The 24,137-nt window shown below is 47.1% G+C and overlaps 1 protein-coding gene across 9 annotated transcripts in view; it reads left to right on the top strand.

The window, feature by feature from the left end:
- The window catches only part of LOC140428486 (receptor-type tyrosine-protein phosphatase T-like), a 1,877,905-nt gene that overhangs the window by 1,760,281 nt on the left and 93,487 nt on the right, over positions 1-24,137 (top strand). For 8 of the 9 annotated variants that reach the window (XM_072515008.1, XM_072515005.1, XM_072515011.1 and 5 more), the window contains one exon: positions 20,334-20,431. In XM_072515008.1, the coding sequence (XP_072371109.1) occupies positions 20,334-20,431 (98 nt within the window). The remainder of the gene's footprint in view (positions 1-20,333; positions 20,432-24,137) is intronic. The other variant, XM_072515007.1, reaches the window with a different exon arrangement.

The raw sequence follows: 24,137 nt of genomic DNA, 5'->3' as shown, positions 1-24,137 counted from the left end.
AGCCACTCAGACATACACCATGTGCTGAGTGCCTCTCTAGGATAGTGTTAGGGCTAGGTCCACAGGTTAAAGGGTAAAGTACGAACCACAGTCATAAGTTTAAAAATGTTGTTATTGATAGTAATAAAACAGAGTTGTACCATCTGCAACCGTGTTGGTTCATCTGTATAGCGGAACACCCAACACGACAGCGATGTGATCGCATTTCATGAAACATTTATGAACAGAACTGAACTTCGGTGCCTAATAGGATTTAAGTTAGAACTGTCACTGAAACAGACTTGTGTTCCAATACCAATGAAAACGAAAAAATACCATGATGGATTGCGATAGTTATTCCATGTTCATGTTCAACAAAGTTTGGAGATTTTCAAGCAATGAGATTGGATAGTGTTTCCTGGGCCAAGATGAGCACATGTTAGATATGCGAGCCTTCAACTGCATGTGCCGATTTAAATACCAACATACAAAAGTGAGATCTCTGCACAACACAACCTTTTTCATTGGAAATATGTATTGTTCACATTTGTCTCCTATGTTTATAAGTGAATGGAGTTATTTTTTAGCTTGGAATCTTCTACTGTCATTACGATTGGTAAAATGACATTCCCATAGTCCCCTATTTATTTTTATTGATATTGAAGAATTGCCAGGAACCAGGCGCCTATTGGGCAATATTATGAACGACTAGGGCAGCACAGTGATGCATTGGTTAGCACTGCTGCCGCAGGGTGCTGAGGATCCGGGTTCGATCCCAGCCCCGGGTCAATGTCTGTGTGGAGTTTGCACATTCGCCCCGTGTCTGCGTGGATCTCACCATCACAGCCCAAAAAGATATGCAGGGTAGGTGGATTGGCCACTCTTTTGAGGTCCACCAACAATAGGTGGATTGGCCAAGCTAAATTGCCCCTTAATTGGAGCAAAAAAGAATTGGGTACTCTAAATTTATTTTTTTAAGGAAAACAAAAAGATTATGAACAACTATATTCCTGCTGCTGAGATCCTTCTTTGTTAAGAATGAAACGCGTTCCCTAAATCCTTTCATCCTACAACTGGAAGAAGAGGTGGAAGTGGGTATGATTCTGACGTTTAAGGGGGGTCTTGACAAATACATGAATAGAGGGATATGGACCCTGGAAGTGTATAAGATTTTAGGTTAGACGGGCAGCATGGTCGGTGCAAGCATGGAGGGCCGAATGGGCATATTCCTGTGTTGTACTTTTCTTGGGTTTTTTATAAACTTTGCTTTCAGGGGTCAATTTTAACTTATTCCCCCTGGCATTAACAAGGTGGTAACTTCCTTAAAATGGGATTTGTAGCCATATCTCCCTTTTATCCAAGTGATGAAGTACTGTTCTGAAAGGGGTCTATCTCTGGGCAGCCAAAGTAACTGCCTGTTTCAGCTGATAGGCCGACTTCAATTGTAGAGTCAACCAAGAAAGCCAGGATCTGTCTCATTTTATTTTCGGGAATAAGATCATGTGGCACTTAAAATCTTCATCAGAAGATTGATACATTTTCGAGTGGAAGTAGCTTCAGACACACCACCATCAATCTTCCCCAATACCTAAATAGATTTCTACAATTTAGACTGATGGGCCAGTCTTTTTTCTATCCCGATAGAAAATCTGTATTAAAAATGAATGCTCAACAACTAAATGATTTATAATCTGTAATACCTCCTGAGTATTATATTGAATTCACAGTCTCCTTCAGACCTTCACTAAAGGGAAGGGCAATCAAGACATGAAATGATAGTTAGTTTCTGCCCACCTTGTTCACCATTGTTTTTTCACCCCACCACAGGCTCTCTGGAATATTGACCAAAAGCAATTTTGTCTTAACTGCAAAGCTATTGCAGCCTAATTTTGTGATAACTTTATTGGTGGATCTAAACTTGCACAAGTAGCAATGTGCTTATATACGTTTAGAATTCTCTGTCCTTGTCTAATCTGCAGACTTCGGGTTCCAGACACCTACCTCATCAAAGATTTATCTGGGCTGCTGCCTCAATGAACCACCATTGTGCAATTTAGGACTCAGGGAGCTTTCTGTCTGAATGTAAATTCTGACCCGATGATGCAAATTTCTGTTGCATTCAGCTCTCATTCTATTTAGCTAATGTTGGACTCCCACCCACGTTTATCCAATACACCACATCAACATGAAGGAAATAGTGAGTGTATAAATTCGCGCAAAGACTGGGTAGAAAACTTCTCAATTTAAGTAGTTGGTAGGCGGGATGAAGGGTGGGATTATCCATCCCAGGACACCCAGAATGTGTTCCCCGAGGGACGGAGAATCGGGCATTGCGGATAAATCGGGATCGGCACCAGGTGCCGATCTGAACACATGCTTCGACCCCATCCCCCTCGCTGGCGGCGTGACCGAGGTCCGCGATGCACAACAGCGAGGGGATGTAAATAAATGCAAATGGGTCTTAATGACCCATTTGCATCTAGACACCGGGGCTACTACCCTATGCTCTGACCTCGCATGATTCTCCAGTCCCCATGGTCAGTACTACCATTGGCGCGGGCCACTTGTGGCAACCGTTGCCCCTTGGCCCACCGGAATGTCCACCATGTCAGGGCCATGCTCGTAGAGACCATCTGAGCCAACCTTCCTCAACAATAAACTGCCTGCCCACGCCTCCGCTACCAGAACCCCCAGCCCCATGCCCACCCACAGGGACACCTGTAATCGGCAAACAATCCATAAGGATACTGTAATAAGGGGACCCCCCTGCAGGGACCTCTATAATAGGGATACCCCCCACAGGGACCCTTGTAATAGGAGGACACCCCACAGGGACACCCCCTATGTATGAGGACCACATCAAAGAGAGGTAAGTGCATTTATAGCACTAAGTGCATTTCAATCACTCAAGCATATGATTTCACTGCATTTACCTCTCTTTGATGTGGTCAATGTTTACAAACATTGGGGTTTCGCCACTTAGGCCACTCAACTATGAACCGAGATTAATGAATCAGAGCTGCAGATGGTTTGCAGAAGCTGTCAATCACAGACCACTACTAGAAAGTTATGAATGGCTTGCAGCTAATGCAGCTAAAGCGTACTGGCACTGGAGGGTGTGCAGACGTACTGGCACTGGAGGGTGTGCAGAGGAGATTCACTAGGTTAATTCCAGAGCTGAAGGGGTTGGATTACGAGGAGAGGTTGAGTAGACTGGGACTATACTCGTTGGAATTTAGAAGGACGAGGGGGGATCTTATAGAAACATATAAGATTATGAAGGGAATAGATAGGATAGATGCGGATAGGTTGTTTCCACTGGCGGGTGAAAGCAGAACTAGGGGGCATAGCCTCAAAAAAAGGGGAAGTAGATTTAGGACTGAGTTTAGGAGGAACTTCTTCACTCAAAGGGTTGTGAATCTATGGAATTCCTTGCCCAGTGAAGCAGTAGAGGCTCCTTCATTAAATGTTTTTAAGATAAAGATAGATAGTTTTTTGAAGAATAAAGGGATTAAGGGTTATGGTGTTCAGGCCGGAGAGTGGAGCTGAGTCCACAAAAGATCAGCCATGATCTCATTGAATGGTGGAGCAGGATCGAGGGGCCAGATGGCCTACTCCTGCTCCTAGTTCTTCTATGTGGGAACCAGAAACAGGTTACAGCTGCTTTCCTTCAAAGAATGGACAGATGGAGCAACAAGCAAAGTTTTACAGCTGTAATTCTCACTGTCCCTGTCTGGACTGCCCACCAGCTTCCAGATAGGGATCTCTTTTCTGGGCGGGTATGTGTCTGTGGGGGTTGGGGTCTGTAGGGAAGTCCCTGTGGCAAGTCCTCCTATTACAGAGGTCCCTGTGGCTGGTCCCCTATTACAGAGGTCCTTGTGGGGGGTCCACCTATTAGAGTGGTCCATGTTGGGGATCTCCCTATTGCAAGGTCTGTCTGGTGGGTCTCCCCATCACAGGGGTCCCTGTGGGGGATTCTGCTATTACAGGGGTCCTTGGGGGAGAGGGGTTGGACGGGGCGGTTGACCAGTCGGTGGCCAGGCGCCGGAGTCAGCGAACCTGGAGGCGATTAGAATTGTCGCGCGGCAACCCTGGTGCACATGTCATGTGGCCTCCTATGTCTGGGTGAGTCCCATGTGCTGCCAATCCCGGCCCCCTCCGCATCCTCTTCTTCAGAAGAGGCATGCCATTGCTCCTCCTCCTCCAGCATGTCCCCCCTCTGCTGGAGGACACAGCAGGCAACCACAATGCGGGAGACCCTCCCAGGACTGTATTGGAGGGTCCCACCACAGCTTTCCAGGCACTCGCACCGCACCTTCAGCACGCCAATGCGCCGCTCGATGATGCCCCTGGTTGCTGCATGGGCTTCATTTTAGTGGTTCTCCACATCGGTCTGGGGCCTCCAGATAGGCGCCATCAGCCACGACCGCAGTGGACAGGCCCTGTCACCCAAAAGCCGGCCCTTCTCCCAGGGGAGACTCAATACAACGAGACCCATGCGACCACCCAGGCTGTCATTAAGACTCCTCAAAGTGCAGTTCTGTGTCTAGGCCTTTCAGGTGGTGCACTGCAGTACACCTCCCAGAGGGTCCCCCACTTTGTGGTCTGCTGTTCCCCCCCACAACTGGCACAGCAGCGGGGCGACATGCTGGAAGGGGAGGAACATGTGGCCATCTCCGAGGTGGAGGCCAAGGAGGCACCAGACCAGTAGGGCTGGAGGACGAGCCCGGAGAGGACCCGTAGGACCAGCGGGAGGATGGAGGACAGGTGGCAACGGCATGGGTCCAGCAAGCCCGCAGGACCAGGGAGGCCCTCATCCTCGCCCGCTCCACATAGGCTGTGGCCTTGCCCGTCTTCCCAGCCCCCCCCCTTTCCCTCTCTTATCCACTTCCCCCCCCTTCCCCACCCCCCACAAACCATCCTCCAAGGGTTTGTGTAACATCACTCCAGGATGATGTGACTGTGTCGGCACTGTTAGCGGGTCACTGTGGAAGGCAGGGGATGATGATAACCCGCTGAGAGCTGAGCGGTGGTGCTCCTCAATCTATGACATAGTCTGACTCACCTGCATGTAGAGTGCCTGGGGGGCCAGTGGGGGTGGAAATCCAGGACCTCCATGCCCAGGGGCTAGGGCAGGGGATTGGTGGTCAGCCCCCATTGCAGAGGAAAGTGCCCAGAGGCATCATATTTCTTGGGTGCAGCATTTTTTAATGCTGTACATATGTTTTTCCAACTGCCCCTAGCCCCCGATGTTGCCATGCCACCTTCTGAACCCCTTCCTTCTCCGAACCCCTCCACCTTGCTGCCTTCCACATCCCTTGGCTTTCGATGCCCCTGGTGTCGACGTCCAGAATCGGAGGGCCCCGGCCCACTTGCCAGCAGCACATGCCATGCTGTGCCACCCTGTTCTGGGTGCTGATTCAGCGACGCACCGTTGTCAACGGGGTGGAACTTGGGTGCGCTGGTGGCCACCCCCTCCACCCGGTCGGTGCCCATTGGGACCTGGGGGGTCACCTCAGAATGGAGGGGCAGCTGGATCAAGCCCTGGCTGCCCTCCATCACCTGGCTCTGCCAGGCCTTCGTGCTCCCCAATGTCTGCAGCATAGATTATCATAGATTAGCATAGATTAGCATATAATTTACAGTGCAGAAGGAGGCCATTCGGCCCATCGAGTCTGCACCGGCTCTTGGAAAGAGCACCCTACCCAAGGTCAATACCTCCACCCTATCCCCATTACCCAGTAACCCCACCCAACACTAAGGGCAATTTTGGACACTAAGGGCAATTTAGCATGGCCAAGCCACCTAACCTGCACAGCTTTGGACTGTGGGAGGAAACCGGAGCACCCGGAGGAAACCCACGCACACACGGGGAGGATGTGCAGACTCCGCACAGGCAGTGACCCAAGCTGGAGTCGAACCTGGGACCCTGGAGCTGTGAAGCAATTGTGCTATCCACAATGCTACCATGCTGCCCCTGGTGTCGACGTCCAGAATCCGGCACCCTCTCCCATCTCTTGTGTGCTATCTTCTCCTGTGGGTACACCGAGGGGATATCATTCGCTGCATGCTTTGTTCATCACGGGTATGGGGCAGGAGAGGGGGAGTTTGAGGGGATGGAGGGGGCGGTGTGGGTGGCACTGCTGGACATGAGTGGGCCGGGGCACAGTATGGTGCTGGGTGGGGGTGGTGCCAGGCACATGGTCTTGAAGGGGGAGGTGATTGACGAGCAAGGGTGGGGCCGGTGTCAGGGGACCGATGCTAACCCACCCGTGCAGCCCGGTGAAGGTTGTTGAGCTTCGTACGGCACTGGGTGCCAGTCCTGGTGACACTCCTCGAGCTGAAGATCGCTGCCTCGTCCACCCAGGCGGCACTGGCTGCCGTGCAGCTGACCTGTCTGGTCTCAACTACGTCCAACAATCTGGCCAGGTTGGCATCCCCGAATCGTGGGGCTGGTCTCCTTGGTGGCATGGCTGCAAGCTCTATGGGGTTTGCACTGTACATTCTCCCATGTCTGCGTGGGTCTCATCCTCACAACCCAAAGATGTGAAGGATAGGTGGATTGGCCACGATAAATTGCCCTTCATTGGGGAAAAAAAAAGACTTGGGTACTTTAAAAAAAATTAATTACCACTGTGCTTCATCTAATGATGGTCTCCTACTCCATTTTATCCTGTTGCTAGTCTCATGTTGAACAGTATCCAGTGCTTGAAAGTGGTGGAATCATCTTGGATAGCACTTACGAAAGTGTACAAGTTGCCTTCAAAATGCAATCTCTTCTGTTGGAAACTTCAGAAGGTTGTGGTGTTTTCCTTGTGTTTTTTCTGAGATTGTCACTTCCGTGCCGAATGAAGGACAGTGGCCGAAATTCTCCGGTCATTGCGATTCACCCCCCCCCCCCCCGCAGTGCGTTTCCCGGCAGCGCGGGGTTGTTACAATGGGAAACACCGTTGACAAATGGCGGGAAGATAGAATCCCGCTGCCAGCAAATGCCGCGCCACCAAGAAACACGTGTCCGTTGCCACAGAACCTGGAACTGGATTACCAGGGCACCAGTCTGGGTTAGATACAAACTTATTTCCAAATGTGAAAGAATAATATGCTGACTCGATGCGCCACTGAGTTTCCCCAATGTCTTTCTCCCTGTGTTTCATAGCCTCTCAAGGCACACTCTGGCTGAAAGAACAGTATTGATCAAAGATTTCTCGGCATCTTCGAACAATGGTAGGGCAGTAGCTTTTTTGTAATGGCAGCAATTAATCTGCTAGGGAAGAGATAATATAGTTATAGAGCATCCAGCTGTGCCATTATTTTGCAAATCACTTACATTGTGCTCAAAAGAAAAATCATTAAGTCTCACATTACATGAAATACGCCTGGAATCTAGGGGAATATTGTGTGATTCAGAGAAGTAAAACGTTACTGCAGGAGCTCCTCTGATGCAGTGTGATAACTTCATGTGCCGCAACATTGTCCTAAAATTCACGGAAAGTTGTTATTGATGTACAGTGCCACTTTCTGCATCATTCTGCTCTCGAGGTACATGCGGCACTGAACAAACAGTTACTTTGCATACAGTTTATCCTAATCCTAACATTATAATCCTCCACCAAAATCAGTATTCTGAAGCATTACTCTGAACCAGCACATTGTGAACAGAATTAAAGATAATCGTTATTAATGGATATGTTAAAACTACAACTGTGGAGCTGACAGGATGAAGAGCATATATGAACACGGTAATTTGGAACTGCTGAGGCACCTTTGATTAATTAGTCAATGTTGCTTTCTCAATCCAGGCAATTTTCAGAATCTAGTCACTCAGTGCATTGATATTTTGAACTTGTGTAACATATTTTGACTTATTACACATCTGTGCATGTGCGATAATATTGTCCATAAACTGCACCAATATCTTCAAACAGAACAACATGGAATCGCATCAAAGTAGCAAGGTACATTTGCTACTGTGACATCCGAACAGGATTTACTTTTTTTTGCAGTCAAAAATAAAGTTACAAACTTAAAAAAAAAACTTTAATCAAAATTTAACAAGTCAGTAATATATTTACATTCCACTTGAGGGAGGGACCATGGGCGCAATTCTCCAAAATGGAGACAGAGTGTTCGCGCCGTCGTGAACGCTGTCGCATTTCACGACAGCACGAAACGGGTGCGGGGACTACTGATTCTGGCCCCCACAGGGGGTCACGCCGCTCCAGCCTCCCTTCCTGGTGGCAAGTGGGCGCCGCGCCAACCCGCGCATGCACAGTTGGGCCGCGCCAACCCGCGCATGCGCAAGGGGACTTCTGCAGCGCGCCGGCCCCAACGCAACATGGTGTGGGGGTTCAGGGACCGGCCACGCAACAAAGTAGGCCTGGGGGGGGGTGGAGAGGCCGGCCCGCCGATCGGTGGGCCCCGATCGCAGGCTAGACCCCATCGGAGGCCGCCCCGCCCCCCCCCCCCCGGGGACGGAGCCCCGATCCCGCCTTCCCCCCCCCCACACACACACACACACACACAGGCCGCCGCCCAACCCTTCATGCAGAATTCCCGCCGGCAGCGACCAGGTGTGGACGGCGCCAGCGGGACACTGCTTTTCCCGCTTGGCCCATCCAGGCCGGAGAATCGGTGCCCCGCCGCGTACAGCGGCCCGCGACCGGCGCCGTGTCAAACGCGCCGGCACAAATGGCGCCGATTCACCGCACCTCGGAGAATCGCGCGCCGGCATCGGGGCGGCGTGGCGCGGTTGCGGCGATTCTCCGGCCCCTCGCGGGGCTCGGAGAACCGCGCCCCATGTTTCTTAATTTTGTGATCCTTTTCTTGATTGAAAGCAAATGCAACATACATTTGTATCACTGTAAGATTGCACTGTAAGCTCCCTGGTTTAGCACACTGGGCTATATAGCTGGCTTTTAAAGCAGACCAAGGCAGGCCAGCAGCATGCGTTCAATTCCTGTACCAGCCTCCCCGAACAGGTGCCGGAATGTGGCGACTAGGGGCTTTTCACAGTAACCTCATTTGAAGCCTACTTGTGACAATAAGCGATTTTCATTTCATTTAATTTAAAATAAGCTGAGCTTCAGTAAAACAGTGAAATTAAAGCACTTCAACTTGGCTTATCTTGACTCTTCGGGTAACTTTCATTTGAAAATTATGCAACAACCTTTTGCTAAATAGATCAATTCATTGTACTTCAGGACCAGAACACAAATTTCAGTTGGTTGACAAGTTATCACTGAGTAATTTCCTGACTTTGTGCCACCACCACACCCCACCTGCCCCCCTCCGCCATCCCTACCACAGCCTGAAAGAAGCCTTGCTTGCTCAAACTGTACATTGGAGATTCCAGTGTTCACAATTCAGGTTCATAATAACATAAGAAATAAGTACAAGGGGAGGCATCCAACCCCAAAAGTCTGTACCGCCATTCAGTAACTCATGTTGTTCTAATTATAGCCTTAACTCTTGGGTGTCTTTGTTCATGAATTGCAGAAAGTCGGTATGCAGGTACAGCATGTAATTAAAAAGGCAAATGGAATGTTAGCTTTTATTGCAAAAAGACTGGAGCATAAAAGTAGAGAGGTGTTGTTGCAACTGTATTGAGTGTTGGTGAGGCCACATCTGGAGTGTTGTGTCCAGTTTTGGTCTCCGTAGTTGAGAACGGATGTGGTGGCATTGGAGGTAGTTCTGAGGAGGTTCACTGGATTGATTCCGGGGATGAAAGGGTTGGCGTACGAGGAGAGATTAAAAAGTTTAGACTTATACTCGCTGGACTTTAGAAGGACGAGAGGGGATCTAATTGAGGTGTATTAAATACTAAATGGGATTGATAAAGTAAACATAGATCAAATGTTCCCCCTTGTGGGGAAATCTAGAACGAGAGGTCATGGATATAGGTTGAGAGGTGGTAGATTTAGAACTGAGATGAGGAGGAACTACTTCTCGCAGAGGGTGGTGAATTTGTGGAAATCGCTGCCCCACAGTGCGGTGGAATCTGAGCCATTAAATGGTTTCAAGAAGGAGATAAATATAAAAAAACGGATTAAAGGGATATGGGCAACAGGTGGGGAGGTGGATTTGAGACCAGCAAGAGATCAGCCCATGATCTGATTCAATGGCAGAGCAGGCTCAAAGTGAGGAATTGTCTACTTCTGCTCCTAATTCTTATGTTCCAATTACCTGACTGACACCCACACCCCCCACCATGACCTCTGGCTCCTGTAGATCAAAAATTTGTCTAACTCAGCCTTGAAAATATTCAATGACATATCATAGAAACATAGATACAGAGAAGATAGGAGCAGGAGGAGGCCTTTTGCCCTTCGAGCCTGCTCTGCCATTCATCACGATCATGGCTGATCATCCAACTCAATAGCCTAATCCTGCTTTCTCCCCATAGCCTTTGATCCCACTCGCCCCAAGTGTTATATCTAGCCGCCTCTTGAATATGTTCAATGTTTTAGCATCAACTACTTCCTGTGGTAATGAATTCCACAGGCTCACCATTCTTTGGGTGAAGAAATGTCTCCTCATCTCTGTCCGAAATGATTTACCCTGAATCCTCAGACTGTGACCCCTAGTTCTGGACACACCCACCATCGAGAACACCTTCCCTGCATCTACGCTGTCTAGTCCTGGTAGAATTTTATAAGTCTCTATGAGTTCCCCCGTCATTCTTCCGAACTCCAGTGAGAACAATCCCAAACATAGTTAATCTCTCCTCATATGACAGTCTCGCCATCCCTGGAATCAGTCTGGTAAACCTTCGCTGCACTCCCTCGAGAGCAAGAACATCCTTCCTCAGAAAAGGAGACCAAAATTGCACACAATATTCTAGGTGTAGCCTCACTAAAGCCCTGTATAATTGCAACAACACATCCCTGCTCCTGTACTCAAAACCTCTCGCAATGGAGGCCAACATACCATTAGCTTTCTTTACCGCCTGCTGTACCTGCATGCTTACCTTCAGCGACTGGTGCACAAGGACACTCAGGTCCTGCTACACACTCCCCTCTCCCAATTTACAACTGTTCAGGTCGTCATCTGCCTTCCTGTTTTTGCTTCCAAAGTGAATAACCTCACAATTATTCTAATTATACTGCATCTGCCATTGATTTGCCCACTCGCCCAACCTGTCCAGATCATGCTCTAGGATCTCTGCATCCTTGTCACAGTTCACCCTCCCACCCAACTTGGTACCATCTGCAAACTTTGAGATGTTAAATTTTGTTCCCTCATCCAAATCATTATTTGCTGGGGTCCCAGCACCGATTCCTGTGCCACTCCACTCGTTCCTGACTGCCAATTTGAAATGGACCCATTAATTCCTACGCTTTATTTTCTATCTGCCAACCAGTTTCCTATCCACTTCAATTAAATTCCCCCAATCCTTTGCATTTTAATCTTGCACAATAATCTCTTACATGGGACTTTATCAAAAACCTTCGGAAAGACCAAATATACCACATCGACTGGCTCCCCCTTGTCAACTGTACTGGTTACATCTTCAAAGAATTCCAACAGATTTGCCAAGCATGGTTTTCCCTTCATAAACCCATGCTCACTCTGACTGATCCTGCCACTGCTTTCTAAATGTTCCGCTATAAAGTCTTTGTTCAGGGATTCAAGAATTTTCCCCACTATCGATGTTAGGCTTACTGGTCTATCCTCCACTGCGCACTGGGGTAATGAATTCCAAAGAGTAGCAAACCTCAGAAGAAATTACTCCTAGTTTTATCATATATAGGAGAAATCTGAACCTTTGCTCCCTCATTCTTCATTCCCCAAAGGGAGAAACAACCTCTCAGTATCTGTCAAGTTGCCTCAAAATCTTTGGGAGGGATTCTCCGATCCCCCGCCGGGTCGGAGAATCCCAGGGGGGCAGCGCGAATCCGGCTGCCATATTCTCCAGCGCTGTTTTTCGGGGCCGTTGGCAGCGCCCCCCCCCCCCCTGGCGATTCTCCGGGCCCCGATGGGCTGAGCGGCCGTCCATTTCTGGCCAGTCCCGTCGGCGTGGGCGGTGGGACCTGGCAGGTAAGTCGGCGTGGGCAGTCCTCGGGGGGGGGGGAGGATCTGACCCCGGTGGGGGGGCTCCCACGGTGGCCTGGCCTGCGATCGGGGCCCAACGATCTGCGGGCGGGCCTGTTCCGTGGGGGCACTTCTTTCTTCTGCGCTGGCCCTGTAGGAATCCGCCATGGTCGGCGTGGAGAAGAGAACTCCTGCGCTTGCGCCAGAAAACAAAGGCCGGTCTGCGCATGCGCAAGATCATGATGGCCGTTCCGCGCATGCGCGGACTCGCGCAGTCCATTCGGCGCCGGCTGGACTGGCGCCAACCCCTCCGGCGTCCACCTAGCCTCCGGGACAGGTGAGAATTCCTCACCTTGGGGGCCCGTTGACGCCGGAGCCGCTGGCGTCGGTTCTCCCGCTGGCATGGGGTCTTAGTCCCCTTATGTTTCGATAAGATCACATTTCATTCCTCTACATTCCAATGAGCATTTTTTAGGTTTTAAAATACAACGTCACCTGCTTGCGTAGTAATGTGACCTCTACCGTGAGGGACCAGCTCTGTAAGCAATCATTTTATAATCAGTTCAATATTTAAACTGAGAAAGCACTGCAGTCATTGAACACAAAACATGTCAGGAATTGGGTTAAAATAGAGTTTTAAAACCCTGGAAATGCTTTAGAGAAGTAAGGGTGCAGAAAAGGCACAGAAATGTTTAAGCCAGTTAACGCTGCCGAAAAAGGACATGGGAAAGCCATTAAAAACCGAAGATACTTGTAAGATAAGTAAGATACTGATAATTTTGAAATATTTTGGTCGATCAGGGAGAGCCAGCATAGATACTGGAAAGGAAGGTCATGCCTGACTAATCATATTGAATTTTTTTGAAGTGAATTTGAAGGCAATGAACTAAGGTAGTGGACAGGTGAATATCTATGAATGTCATTTATATGGACTTCCAGAAGGCATTTGATAAAGAGGCTGTTAACTCAGGTTGAATCCCACGGAATTGAGGGAAAATTACTGACATGATTAGGAAATTGGTTGAATGGCAGGTGACAGAGAGTGGGGATAATGGGTAATTACTCTAATTGGGAGGAGGTGATTAGTGGTGTACCACAGGGATCTGTGTTGGGGCCTCAATGATTCACATTATTTATTAATGACTTAGATGAAGGCATAGAAAGTCAAATATCCAAATTTGTGGATGATACAAAGTTAGTTCAGTAAGAAGTCTTGCAACACCAGGTGAAAGTCCAACAGGTTTGTTTCAAACACTGGGCGGGATTCTCCACTCCCGCGCCGAAGTGGCCGCGCCGTCGTGAACGCTGTCGAGGTTCACGACGGCGTGAAACGGCCCCGATCCCGACCGATTCAGGCCCTGACAATGGGTTAGGATCGGGGCCGCATCATCTACATGCGCCAGGCCTTGTCGCCTGCGTAAAGGCGGCACCGCATAGATGACGCGGCCGGCGCCGCATAACTGGCGTCATCTGCGCATGCGTGGTTGCCGACCTCTCTAAGTCCGCCCCGCAAGAAGATGGCGGACGGATCTTGCGGGGCAGCGGAAGGAAGGAGGTCCTCCTTCAGAGAGGACGGCCCGACAATCGGTGGGCACCGATCGCGGGCCACCCCACATTTGAGGTACCCCCGGTGCAGGATCCCCCCTCGCCCCCCCGCAGGCCGCCCCCCCCCCCCCCCCCAGCGTTCGCACGCTGTTCCCGATGGCAGCGACCAAGTGTGGACGGCGCCGTGGGGAACCCGCCGTTTTGGCCTGGTCGCTCGGCCCATCCGGGCCTGAGAATAGTGGGGGTGCCGGAGAATCGCCATTTTGGGTGTCTACGGCGATTCTCCGGCCTGTGGCCCAAGGAACTCGACCGGGCCGTTCCCGCCGCTTGGGAGAATCGCGGGAGGGCGTCGGACCGGCGTCCCGGGAAATTTTGGTGGCCCAGGCGATTCTCCCAACCTGCTCGGGAGTGGAGAATCTCGCCCACTAGCTTTCGGAGCACTGCTCCTTCCTCAGGTGAATGAAGAGGTATGTTCCAGAAACATATATATAGACAAATTCAAAGATGCAAGACAATGCTTAGAATGCGAGCATTTGCAGGTAATTAAGTCTTTACAGATCCAGAGATAGGGGTAACCCTAGGTTAAAGAGGTGTGAATTGTCTCAAGCCAGGACAGTTGGTAGGATTTCGCAAGCCCAGGCCAGATGGTGGGGGATGAATGTAATGCGACATGAATCCCAGGTCCCCGTTAAGGCCGCACTCATGTGTGCGGAACTTGGTTATAAGTTTCAGCTCGGCGATTCTGCGTTATCGCGTGTCCTGAAGGCCGCCTTGGAGAAAGCTTACCTGGAGATCAGAGGCTGAATGCCCTTGACTGCTGAAGTGTTCCCCGACTGGAAAGGAACATTGGGGCAGGAAGGGAACATTGGGGCGGTGTACAACCTGCTCTCACATTTATTTAGTGGTCAATTTGGCCTGGCGGAGAACTCAGTTCTCCTCATCTCAGCTCCATGTGTTCCATTGACTTAGATCTCAGTAATAATGTTCCTGTTAAGTGTCTTCTGTTGCTGAACTAGGCAGAGCATTCTGTGTACTTTACTGAGCTGTCACAAACATCTGAACGTTAAGAAAGAGAGAATAATGGTAGAATTACACGTGTCTTCCAACTTCCATTGTCCTGTTCTTTTATGTTTTTGAGCAGTTTGATGGCTCCCAAGTTGACATGCATATGATAAAGTCAATTTCTCCTTCCTGTTCTCGATGCTTGGCTATATAGTGGCTGAGTCTGGGGCCAGCCCCAGTGGTCTTTCGTTTGGCCTGTCTTTTTGCCAGTGTTTGTGTGCATGAAGGAGATGGAGTTATATATTAAATAAAATCCAGTGCAGCAGAGGGGGATTCTGATCCTGCTGTTGGAATTTATCAATCATGTTAAATTAAGAGAATAGATCTTTTCTCACTTCTGTTCTATTTTTCTTTTGATGACCCCAGAGGGCAGTTGTGAGCCGAATAAGGGCCAACCTAAGTTTTAATCCTTCAGTAAACATTGGGAGGTCCACGGCAAGCAATGAACTCACTAGATGGGTACACAAACAGACAATCAGGCTTTAGTATATTTGCCCAGTCTGCGATTTGCATTCCTGTCGAGCAAGACTGAGGCTGCATTTTTAAACCAACGTGAATAACTCAGTAAATGATTGAGTCTTTAAAATAGGTCTGGTCCAGAGAGAAGCGAGACAAAAAAAAAGACTGGATTCAATTTCTGTTTCAATTAAGTTACACTCCAGATACATTAATTTAGTGTTAGCCATTTATGGTGAGATAGGAAAATGAAGTCTGTCTACAATGACTTCTCCGTGACTACCTCAAACTAATATCTGAAAGTATAAATTACTGGAAAAATTGAGACCAATTTACAGGTACATAACACTTAACTTTTGCAGCAATTTGATGGTGTTAATAACCGCTTCTATCATTTTGGACCAGTGATGACATTTAAAACAGCTCGTTAACTCTCCCCTGACCTTGTGCAATCAGCCACATTTTCAGGATGCACACCTGCTGCAATAATAAGAAGATATTTGATAAATGTCTCATGGCTCATGAAGGGCTATGGTGAAGTAACAACTATAAGATTGTTTCCACTGCTTGGCAACACAGCAACAAGAGGCTGTTGATTTTAGATAATCACAACAAAATATTGTAAAAGATTTTGTGCACATAATGGGATTAAAATATAGAATGGTGTGCCATTAAATATTGCTGAACATAGTCCATATTTTTTCCCCCCCGAAAGAAAGATAGTTGCTTGGAAAGGCAAAATATTAAATGTCTGGGGAACGAGTAGGAGACTTGGTAGGCTATGTAGGGAAATTTAGATTTGGATTTGTTTATTGTCACGTGTACCGAGGTAGAGTGAAAAGTATTGTTCTGTCTACAGTCTAAACCGATCATTCCATATTTGAAAGATAAACATAGGGCACACATAAATACACAATGTAAAAACATAGACGCAGGCATCGGGTGAAGCAAACAGGAGTGTAGTACTACTCAGTGGAGAAGATGTGTGAAGATACTCGTTTAGGAGTCTGGTAACAGCGGGAAAGAAGCTGTTTTTGAATCTGTTAGTGTGTGTTCTCAGACTTTTGTATCTCCTGCCTGATGGAAGTAGTTGGAATAAGCCACATGGGGGGAGTCTTTGATTATGCTGCCCATTTTCCCAAGGCAGTGAGAGGTGTAGATAGAGTCAATGGATGGGAGGCAGGTATGTATGATGGACTGGGCTGTGTTCACGACTCTCTGTAGTTTCTTATGATCTTGGGCCGAGCAGTTGCCATACCAGGCTGTGATGCAGCCAGATAGGATGCTTTCTATGGTGCACCTGTAAAAGTTGGTGAGAGTCAGAGTAGACATGCCGAATTTCCATAGTTTCCTGAGGAAGTATAGGCGCTGTTGAGATTTCTTGATCATAACGTCGACGTGGGTGCACCAGGACAGATTGTTGGTAATGTACACACCTTGGACTTTGATGTTGTAAACCATTTCCACCTCGGTACCATTGTTGCAGACAGGGGTGTGTACGATACTTTGTTTCCTGAAGTCAATGACTGGCTCTTTAGTTTTGTTGACATTGAAGGAGAGATTGTTGTCGTTACACCACTTCACTATCTCCCTCCTATACTCTGACTCATCGTTGTTCGAGATCCGACCCACTACAGTCATGTCATCAGCAAACCTGTAGATGGAATTGGAGACAAATATTGCCATACAGTCGTGTGCATATAGACGGTATAGTAGGGGGCTAAGTACGCAGCCTTGCGGAGCCCTAGTATTGAAGACTATCGTGGAGGAGGTGTTGTTGTTTATCTTTACTGATTGTGGTCTATGTGTCAGGAAGCTGAGGATCCAGTTGCAGAGGGAGGAGCCAAGTCTTAGGTTGTGGAGCTTTGATATGAGCTTGGCTGGGATTATGATGTTGCAGGTGGAGTTGTAGTCAATGAATAGGAGTCTGACGTAGGAGTCCTTATTGTCAAGATGCTTCAGGGATGAGTATAGGGCCAGAGATGGTGTCTGCTGTGGACCGATTGTGGTGGTATGCAAATTGCAGTGGATCAATGTATTCTGGGAGTATGGAGTTGATGTGTCTCGTAATTAACCTCTCGAAGCACTTCATAATGATCGATGTTGAGGCCACCAGATGGTAGTCATTAAGGCACATTGCCTGGTTTTTCTTTGGCACTGGTATGATCGTTTTCTTGAAGCAGGTGGGAACCTTAGAACGGAGTAGGGAGAAGTTGAAGATGTCCACGAATACATCCGTCAGCTAGTCCACGCAAGATCTGAGTGCATGACCAGAGACCCCGTCAGGACTCGTCGCTTTCCAAGGGTTCACTTTCAAGAAGGCCGATCTGACTTCGGAAGCTGTGACAGTGGGTATAGGTGTGTCTGGGGCTGCTGGGGCACTTGACAGAGGTTTGATGGTTTCCTGCTTGAACCGAGCATAGAATGCATTGATAATCATTTATTGTCACAAGTAGGCTTCAATGAAGTTACTGTGAAAAGCCCCTAGTCGCCACATTCCTGCGCCTGTTCGGGGAGACCAGTACAGAAATTGAACCCGCACTGCTGGCATTGTTCTGCATTGCAAGCCAGCAATTTAGCCCATGGTGCTAAACCAGCCCCTGAGGTCATTGAGGTCATCTGGGAGGGGTGCGCTGCTGCCGGAGATTCTACTTGGCATTGCTTTGTAGCCAGTTATGTTGTTTAAGCCTTGCCACAACCGATGGTAGTCCGTGACGTTAGTCTGTGACTCTAGCTTAGTCTGATATTGTCTGTTGGCATCCCTGATGACTTTGTGGAGGGCGTACCTGGGTTTCTTGTATAGGTCAGGGTCGCCTGTCTTGAACGCCTCAGACCTGACCTTCAGTAACAAGTCAATCTCCTGAGTAAGCCATGGTTTCCGGTTAAGGAATGTACGTACTACCTTCTTCGGCATGCAGTCTTCTACACACTTGCTGATGAAGTCTGTGACGGTGGTGGCATACTCGTTTAAGTTGGTCGCTGAGTTCTTAAATATGGACCAGTCCACTGACTCCAGAGAGTCACGTAGGAACTCTTCTGTTGCATCGGGCCAGCACTGCATGACCTTCTTAACCGGATTCTCCTGCTTAAGTTTCTGCTTGTATGCCAGGAGAAGGAGCACCACCTTATGGTCTGATTTTCCAAAGTACGGTTGGGGGATGGATCGGTAGGCGCTCTTGATTTTTGTGTAGCAATGGTCAAGAGTGTTGGTGCCCCTGGTGCGACAGGAGATGCGTTGCTGGAATTTTGGCAGTACACTCTTGAGGTTGCCTGGTTGAATCCAGGCTATGATGATCAAGGCCTCCAGATGTTCTGTTTCATTGTTATTTATAGCGGTGTACAATTCGTCAAACATCTTCTTCGGGTGGGATGTAGACCGCTGTGATAATGGCTGAAGTGAACTCCCGTGGAAGGTAGTATGGGGTGGCACTTCACAGTCAGGTATTCCAGGTCGGCGAGCAGTAGTTCGCCGGGGCTGCCTCATCTGAGCACCCGGAGGAATTGATAAGGAGGCAAACCTCTCTACCCTTCGATTTGCCCGGTGACACCGTGCGGTCCATCTGGTGTATTAAGAAGACTTCAGGTTGTATGGCACAGTCCAGTGAGGCAGGGATAAGCCATGCCTCCGTGAAACACAGCACACAGCTCTGAGAGGGACGTCTAGCTTTAAGCTTGTCCAGCTTGTTTTCGATTGTTTTGTGAGGGCCACGAAGAATCCAGCACGAGTTCTCAGGATACAAAGTAATAACATTTATTTACAATAACATATATATATAACAGCAGCAGCAACTTCCCTTGCTGCACACTCCTTCCTGCTGGTTCCTAAACTGGCCAGCTTTATTTATACTAGGAGTTTACTAATGGTTTCTCTGCCCCCCTCATTGGGGAAGCTCATACTCCCACAGGATTGTGGGATTGTCATTAGTCCCCAGCCAATGGTAAGTAGGCAGGTTATAACAGATTGATTGGACATTTGCCAGCTGTATGCTGCGGAGAGGGAAAAAAACAGGTTGCCCTCTATCTTTACTGTGCTAATATAACATTTTTGACATTACTGTTTGATCAGTATAACATATTACACTAATATAGCAAAATACTGGAAATCTGAAACAAAATCAATTGATGCCGGAAGAGATCCACAGAACAGGCAGCATCTGTGAAGAGAGAACCAGAGTTAACTTTTCAGCTTGATAACCTGAAAGATGCAGCAGGTTTTAAGAAAATAAAGGAAAAGTCACCATAGTCCCAGGTGACCATAGGCTGCTTTTCCCTTTCAGGGGAAGATAGTGGTTTAACCTGAGGATCGCCGCACCTCAGGCAAGGGGCAAGATTGAGAAGGTGGGGCCTTCATGAATTACCTCAGCCGGTACAGGGATTGAACCCACATTGCTGGCCTCGCTCAGCATCACAAACCAGCTGTCGAGCCAACTGAGCTAAACCGGCCCCCCGATCATTATAAAAATACAAAGGTGGGAAAAGGACAAAAGGGGAGGTCAGTGATAGGGTGGAAGGCAGGAAGATTTAAATGTCAAAAGACATGATGCTGCACAGCAAAGTAATTGATAGGAGATGCTACGTTAATATAGCACCTTTGTTCTTTCAATGCACCGAAAAAACAAAAATAATCTGCATGGTGATGCCTGGAGCTGTGGGGGTGGCATGCACGGGTTGGGGGGAGGGAGGGGGTCGGTATGGGTGAGTCCAGAATTTGCACACTGAGCACATTCGAGAAAATTAGAAGAAGGAAAATGACTTTCAATTTGAAGAGATTTTCCAGAGTCTCTTGTATATAAGAGGAGTAAGGAAGTGAGTCAGAGTGTAAAACCTGATGGCTGGGGCCTCTGGCAATGAGGGTAATGCACAGAGAAGGGAGGGAATGCATACAGTGGCCCAATGGATGGAAGAGGGTTTCAGTGACGGTGAAGTTAAGTTGTGGAGCAGGTGAATATAATCCTATTGCTTAAATTATATAATTCTAGTTGAAAATGCTTCATATTATAATCATAGATCGGTAATGTCAATTGTAAGTAATTGCAATCGAATAAGTATCCATTTGTAAATTATTCTTAATTATGAACATTTATTCCGATATTTAATTTTTGTGAACCAATTTAATTTTCAGTGTGCCTGCTTTATTACTGTACAATGCAGTTTATTACCAAAATGTAAGATTTTCTAATCAATAAATGCCAGGTAGATCAATATGCATACATCACTGCAAGAGCAAACAATAAGTATTTGTTTTTTTTCTTATATTCCAGGTCCAATGCAGGAGACAGTTAAAGATTTCTGGAGAGTGATATGGCAGGAGAATTCATCCAGTATCGTCATGGTAACTAATCTGGTGGAAGTGGGAAGGGTATGACATGCCTTCTAAATTTATTTTGTATCTATCAGTTTTGTTTTAGCAAAGTTTAAGATTTCATAAATTTATTTGGGATAACGTTGAAGACTTGCTGATTGCAGCCGTGTGTTATCCCATTGTTCCTGGGCTCCGAAGTTGCACTAATAAATACTTCATTGAATTTTATTGTATGCAATATATTGTAAAATAAAATTCAAATAATGTCATGCTACTCCCTTAGGACAGCAATCTATTACTTCCACAATTTAGATAATGAAATGTAAGTGCTTCAAATTTTGTCACTTAGTCCCCTTGAGAAATAATCCAACAATAGCTAAGTAGCATAGCATAGAGACTTAATTGCACATAGTAAGGAAGGCAGATAAAGAGAGAAGAAAACTAAAATTCTGGCCGCACTTGAAAATGTTTGATTTTCAGTGCAGGGGGATTAAACTGTTCAGTTCTATAAAATTAGCCTACTAACGATCCAAAGTTGCCGGCAGGAAATGCATGCACATTGCTGGTCAGAAATGTGATGCTATATATTGGTGAAGAAATAAAATAGTCACGATCCACCTTAAAGTGGTCAGCACTGTTGCCTTACAGTGCTGAAGACTCAGGTTCGATCCCGGTCCCGGGTCACTGTCCGTGAGGAGTTTGCACATTCTCCCCATGTTTGCATGGGTCTCACCCCCACAACCGAAAGATGTGCAGGGTAGATGAATTGACCATGCTAAATTGCCCCTTAAAAAAAAGGTCCATACCTCAAATCACAATTGCAAATAAGGGACTGTTTGCTATTGAGATTGTTTTTAAAATTTACTAATCTGAAACCGGAGAGTGCTCCAGCTGGCCAATCTTTAAAGAGTACGGGCTACCCCATTCCCCAGCCCTCCCACCTCCCATCCTCTGCTGCCCTACCCTCCTTAAATCTCCCACCTCCACTTCTCCCTTCAGCTTCCTATCCTTCCCAACCCCCATTCCCACTCCTGGCCTCCTCCCGCTCATCCGAGGGCTGCTGTGACGCTAGTAGTGCCTTAGTTTCCACAGGTCCCTTGCATCGGAGGGATGCCTGAGCCTTCAGTATTCATGCTTAGAGAATGTAGAGATGGGGGCACCCCAATTTCTATCCCATTAGTCTCAGCAGAGATGCTGCATAGAAACATGACAGAAAGAAATTGCATTTTATCTTATCACATCTCTCAAATTCTAAAAATACAGTTAATGTTCTCACATTGGCAAACGACGCAGCAATTTGGCACCACCAAAGTCCGACTGATGTGTTGCTCTGGGATAAAATGGAACATTCACGTCATAGAATTTGTATTCTGTTTCTTGTGACTTATAGTCAGTCGTTCGGCAATGTCTTCAGCTGGAATAAAATGTTGTTATGACTATTATCCAGTCCCAGCTGACTAAATCTGTCCCATGCATTAGGATTTATGCAATTCTGCAGCAATGATTTATTGACTATTAGAGCATAAAACCTTTTTCATATAATTTCCTGTACCACTTGCCTTTCTTCAACCATTTTGAAATATTTTCTTTCCCTGTATCAAAATACCATCAGATTGGAAGTGAACTGATGCAAACCCTTTCATCAGCTCTTTGTGTTCAGTGAAAATGTCTCATTATTGTGCTGAAACTTGTTTGATGTTCTCTTGTGTTATGTGGCATGCCTGTTTTTTTTTACTTTGATGCAGATCACAGATAAATTGTATTATTTAAGATGTTGAGGCATTCTAATCAAGCAGTGACGCTATTATGTGGAGAAGGCTCACATTTTGTCCTCAATTCTGTTTCATTATCTGGTATTGATTGTAACAGCAGCAGAAAAGGTTGAGTTCATCTGAAACATGAACGTCAGTGGCCCAGTAGCTCTGACAATGGTGTATTGGATTCTCAGCAAGAAGCCAACTTGAAACAGCAACTTGTGAGCAGCATTTTACAGTGACTGCATTCAATGGGAATGTTTATCCATTCTGGTCAGATAACTAAATGGAATATTACAAGGCTGACAAAGTGACAAAAGAACATAAGAAATAGGAGCTGGAAAAGACCATTGGGCCTTTGAGCACACTCCACCATTTAATAAGATCATGGCCAATCTTCCACATCAACTCCATCTTCCCAATTTATAACACACCCCTAAGTTCCCTTGATGCCTGAAAATCTATCAACCTCAGTTTTGAGTATACTCAATGACAGAACTTCCACAGCTCTCTGGGGTAGAAAATTTGTAAGATTCGCAGCACTTTGAGTGAAGCAATTTCTCCACTTTTCAGTTCCAAATGGCCGGCCCTTTATTCTGAGACTCTACAGCCTGTGGAAAAATTTCTCATCATCTACCCTGTAAAACGCTTTAGAAATTTTGCATATATCAATTAGATCATTTTTCATTCTTCTGAACTCCGGGGATAATCCACTCAATCTCTGTTCATAAGACAATCCCTTCATTCCAGGAACAAACTTAGTAAACCTTCATTGCACTCCTCTAGTACAAGTATGTACTTTCTTCGATAAGAAGACCAAAACTGTATACAGTACTCCAGGTTTGGCCTCACCAATCTCCTGTACAATTGTAGTAACTTTCAGTGCCTGTTTAACTACAGGTGTTTGACCCTCACCTTGTCAATTAAACACTTTGCCCTGAGGTCTATTTACTGATTGCATGCTTCCAGAATGTGACAGTTTGATTGTCAGGTATTAATCCTACATTCACACCATACACAGAGCTTAGTAAAGCCTAGATGCAAGTTAGAGAAATTCTCCATGTTATGTCTAGAGCACCTGAGCAGGTCACCACTTGTGACAAGCAATTCAAACAAGGACTATAGCAAAGTCGATGTTTGCTTTGCTAATATGCCCTTTCCTCCACAAAGGGGAAATGCTCCAGATGCAATCAAGCTATTTTAAAAGAGGGCTTCTTTATTTAAAAAAAAAGGCACTACTACTATCATATGCACTGATGAACAGCTATAGGTCAAATTTCAAATTCTTCAGCCAGTTGGCAGCCACCTGATCAACCTGGTGTTGGGTAGTGAGACCGACCCTGAAGCACAGGTCAGGGCACTTGCCGATTACATACACCATAGTTTGCACTTCGCCACAGCTACACAGAGATGAGTCATGCTGTCCCCAATTGAAGAGGTTGTTGTGGCAGGACCCAGTGTTGAACAGTGTGAAACCTGTTCAGTTTGACTCATTCACCGCGTGGGAGGTCAAAGCCTGGCATTTACAATGTGGCATCATCAACCAAGTGCTGATTCTGGGCTGTGTTGTTGGTGTTGTGCCACAAGTCCTACCACAGGTCCACAACAGAACTGCCTAGCCCAAGCAGGTTGGTCCAGATTGGCCACCTTGAGGTGAGGCTTTTGCTGGGTGGGTGGGTGATGTCTTCTACCAGTGGCAAGTCTGGGATTTTGTGCAATTTTTCTAGCAATCGTGCTGTGCTAGATACACGACAGATTCATGCTGTCACAATGTTGCAGAGCACAGGTAGCCAATTTGTGTTTGTTGACCGGATTATTCCTGATGTGTTCCTCATGGTCCCATTCAGCTGGACATTTACCAGACAGAAGCACAGTGCTCAGCTACTGAATAGCAGAGAGCCAAAGAGGAGGCTATTAAAGTTCTGGTGTTGGCACCCCAAGACGCTCTTGCTAGTTTGCTGATGAGATTGTTGCAAGTCTTCAGTTTAGCTGAGAGATTCTGGATGTGT

The sequence above is a fragment of the Scyliorhinus torazame genome, chromosome 8 (genome assembly GCF_047496885.1).
Source record: "Scyliorhinus torazame isolate Kashiwa2021f chromosome 8, sScyTor2.1, whole genome shotgun sequence".
Lineage (NCBI taxonomy): Eukaryota > Metazoa > Chordata > Chondrichthyes > Carcharhiniformes > Scyliorhinidae > Scyliorhinus > Scyliorhinus torazame.
This window is presented reverse-complemented; position numbering and strand designations above follow the sequence as displayed.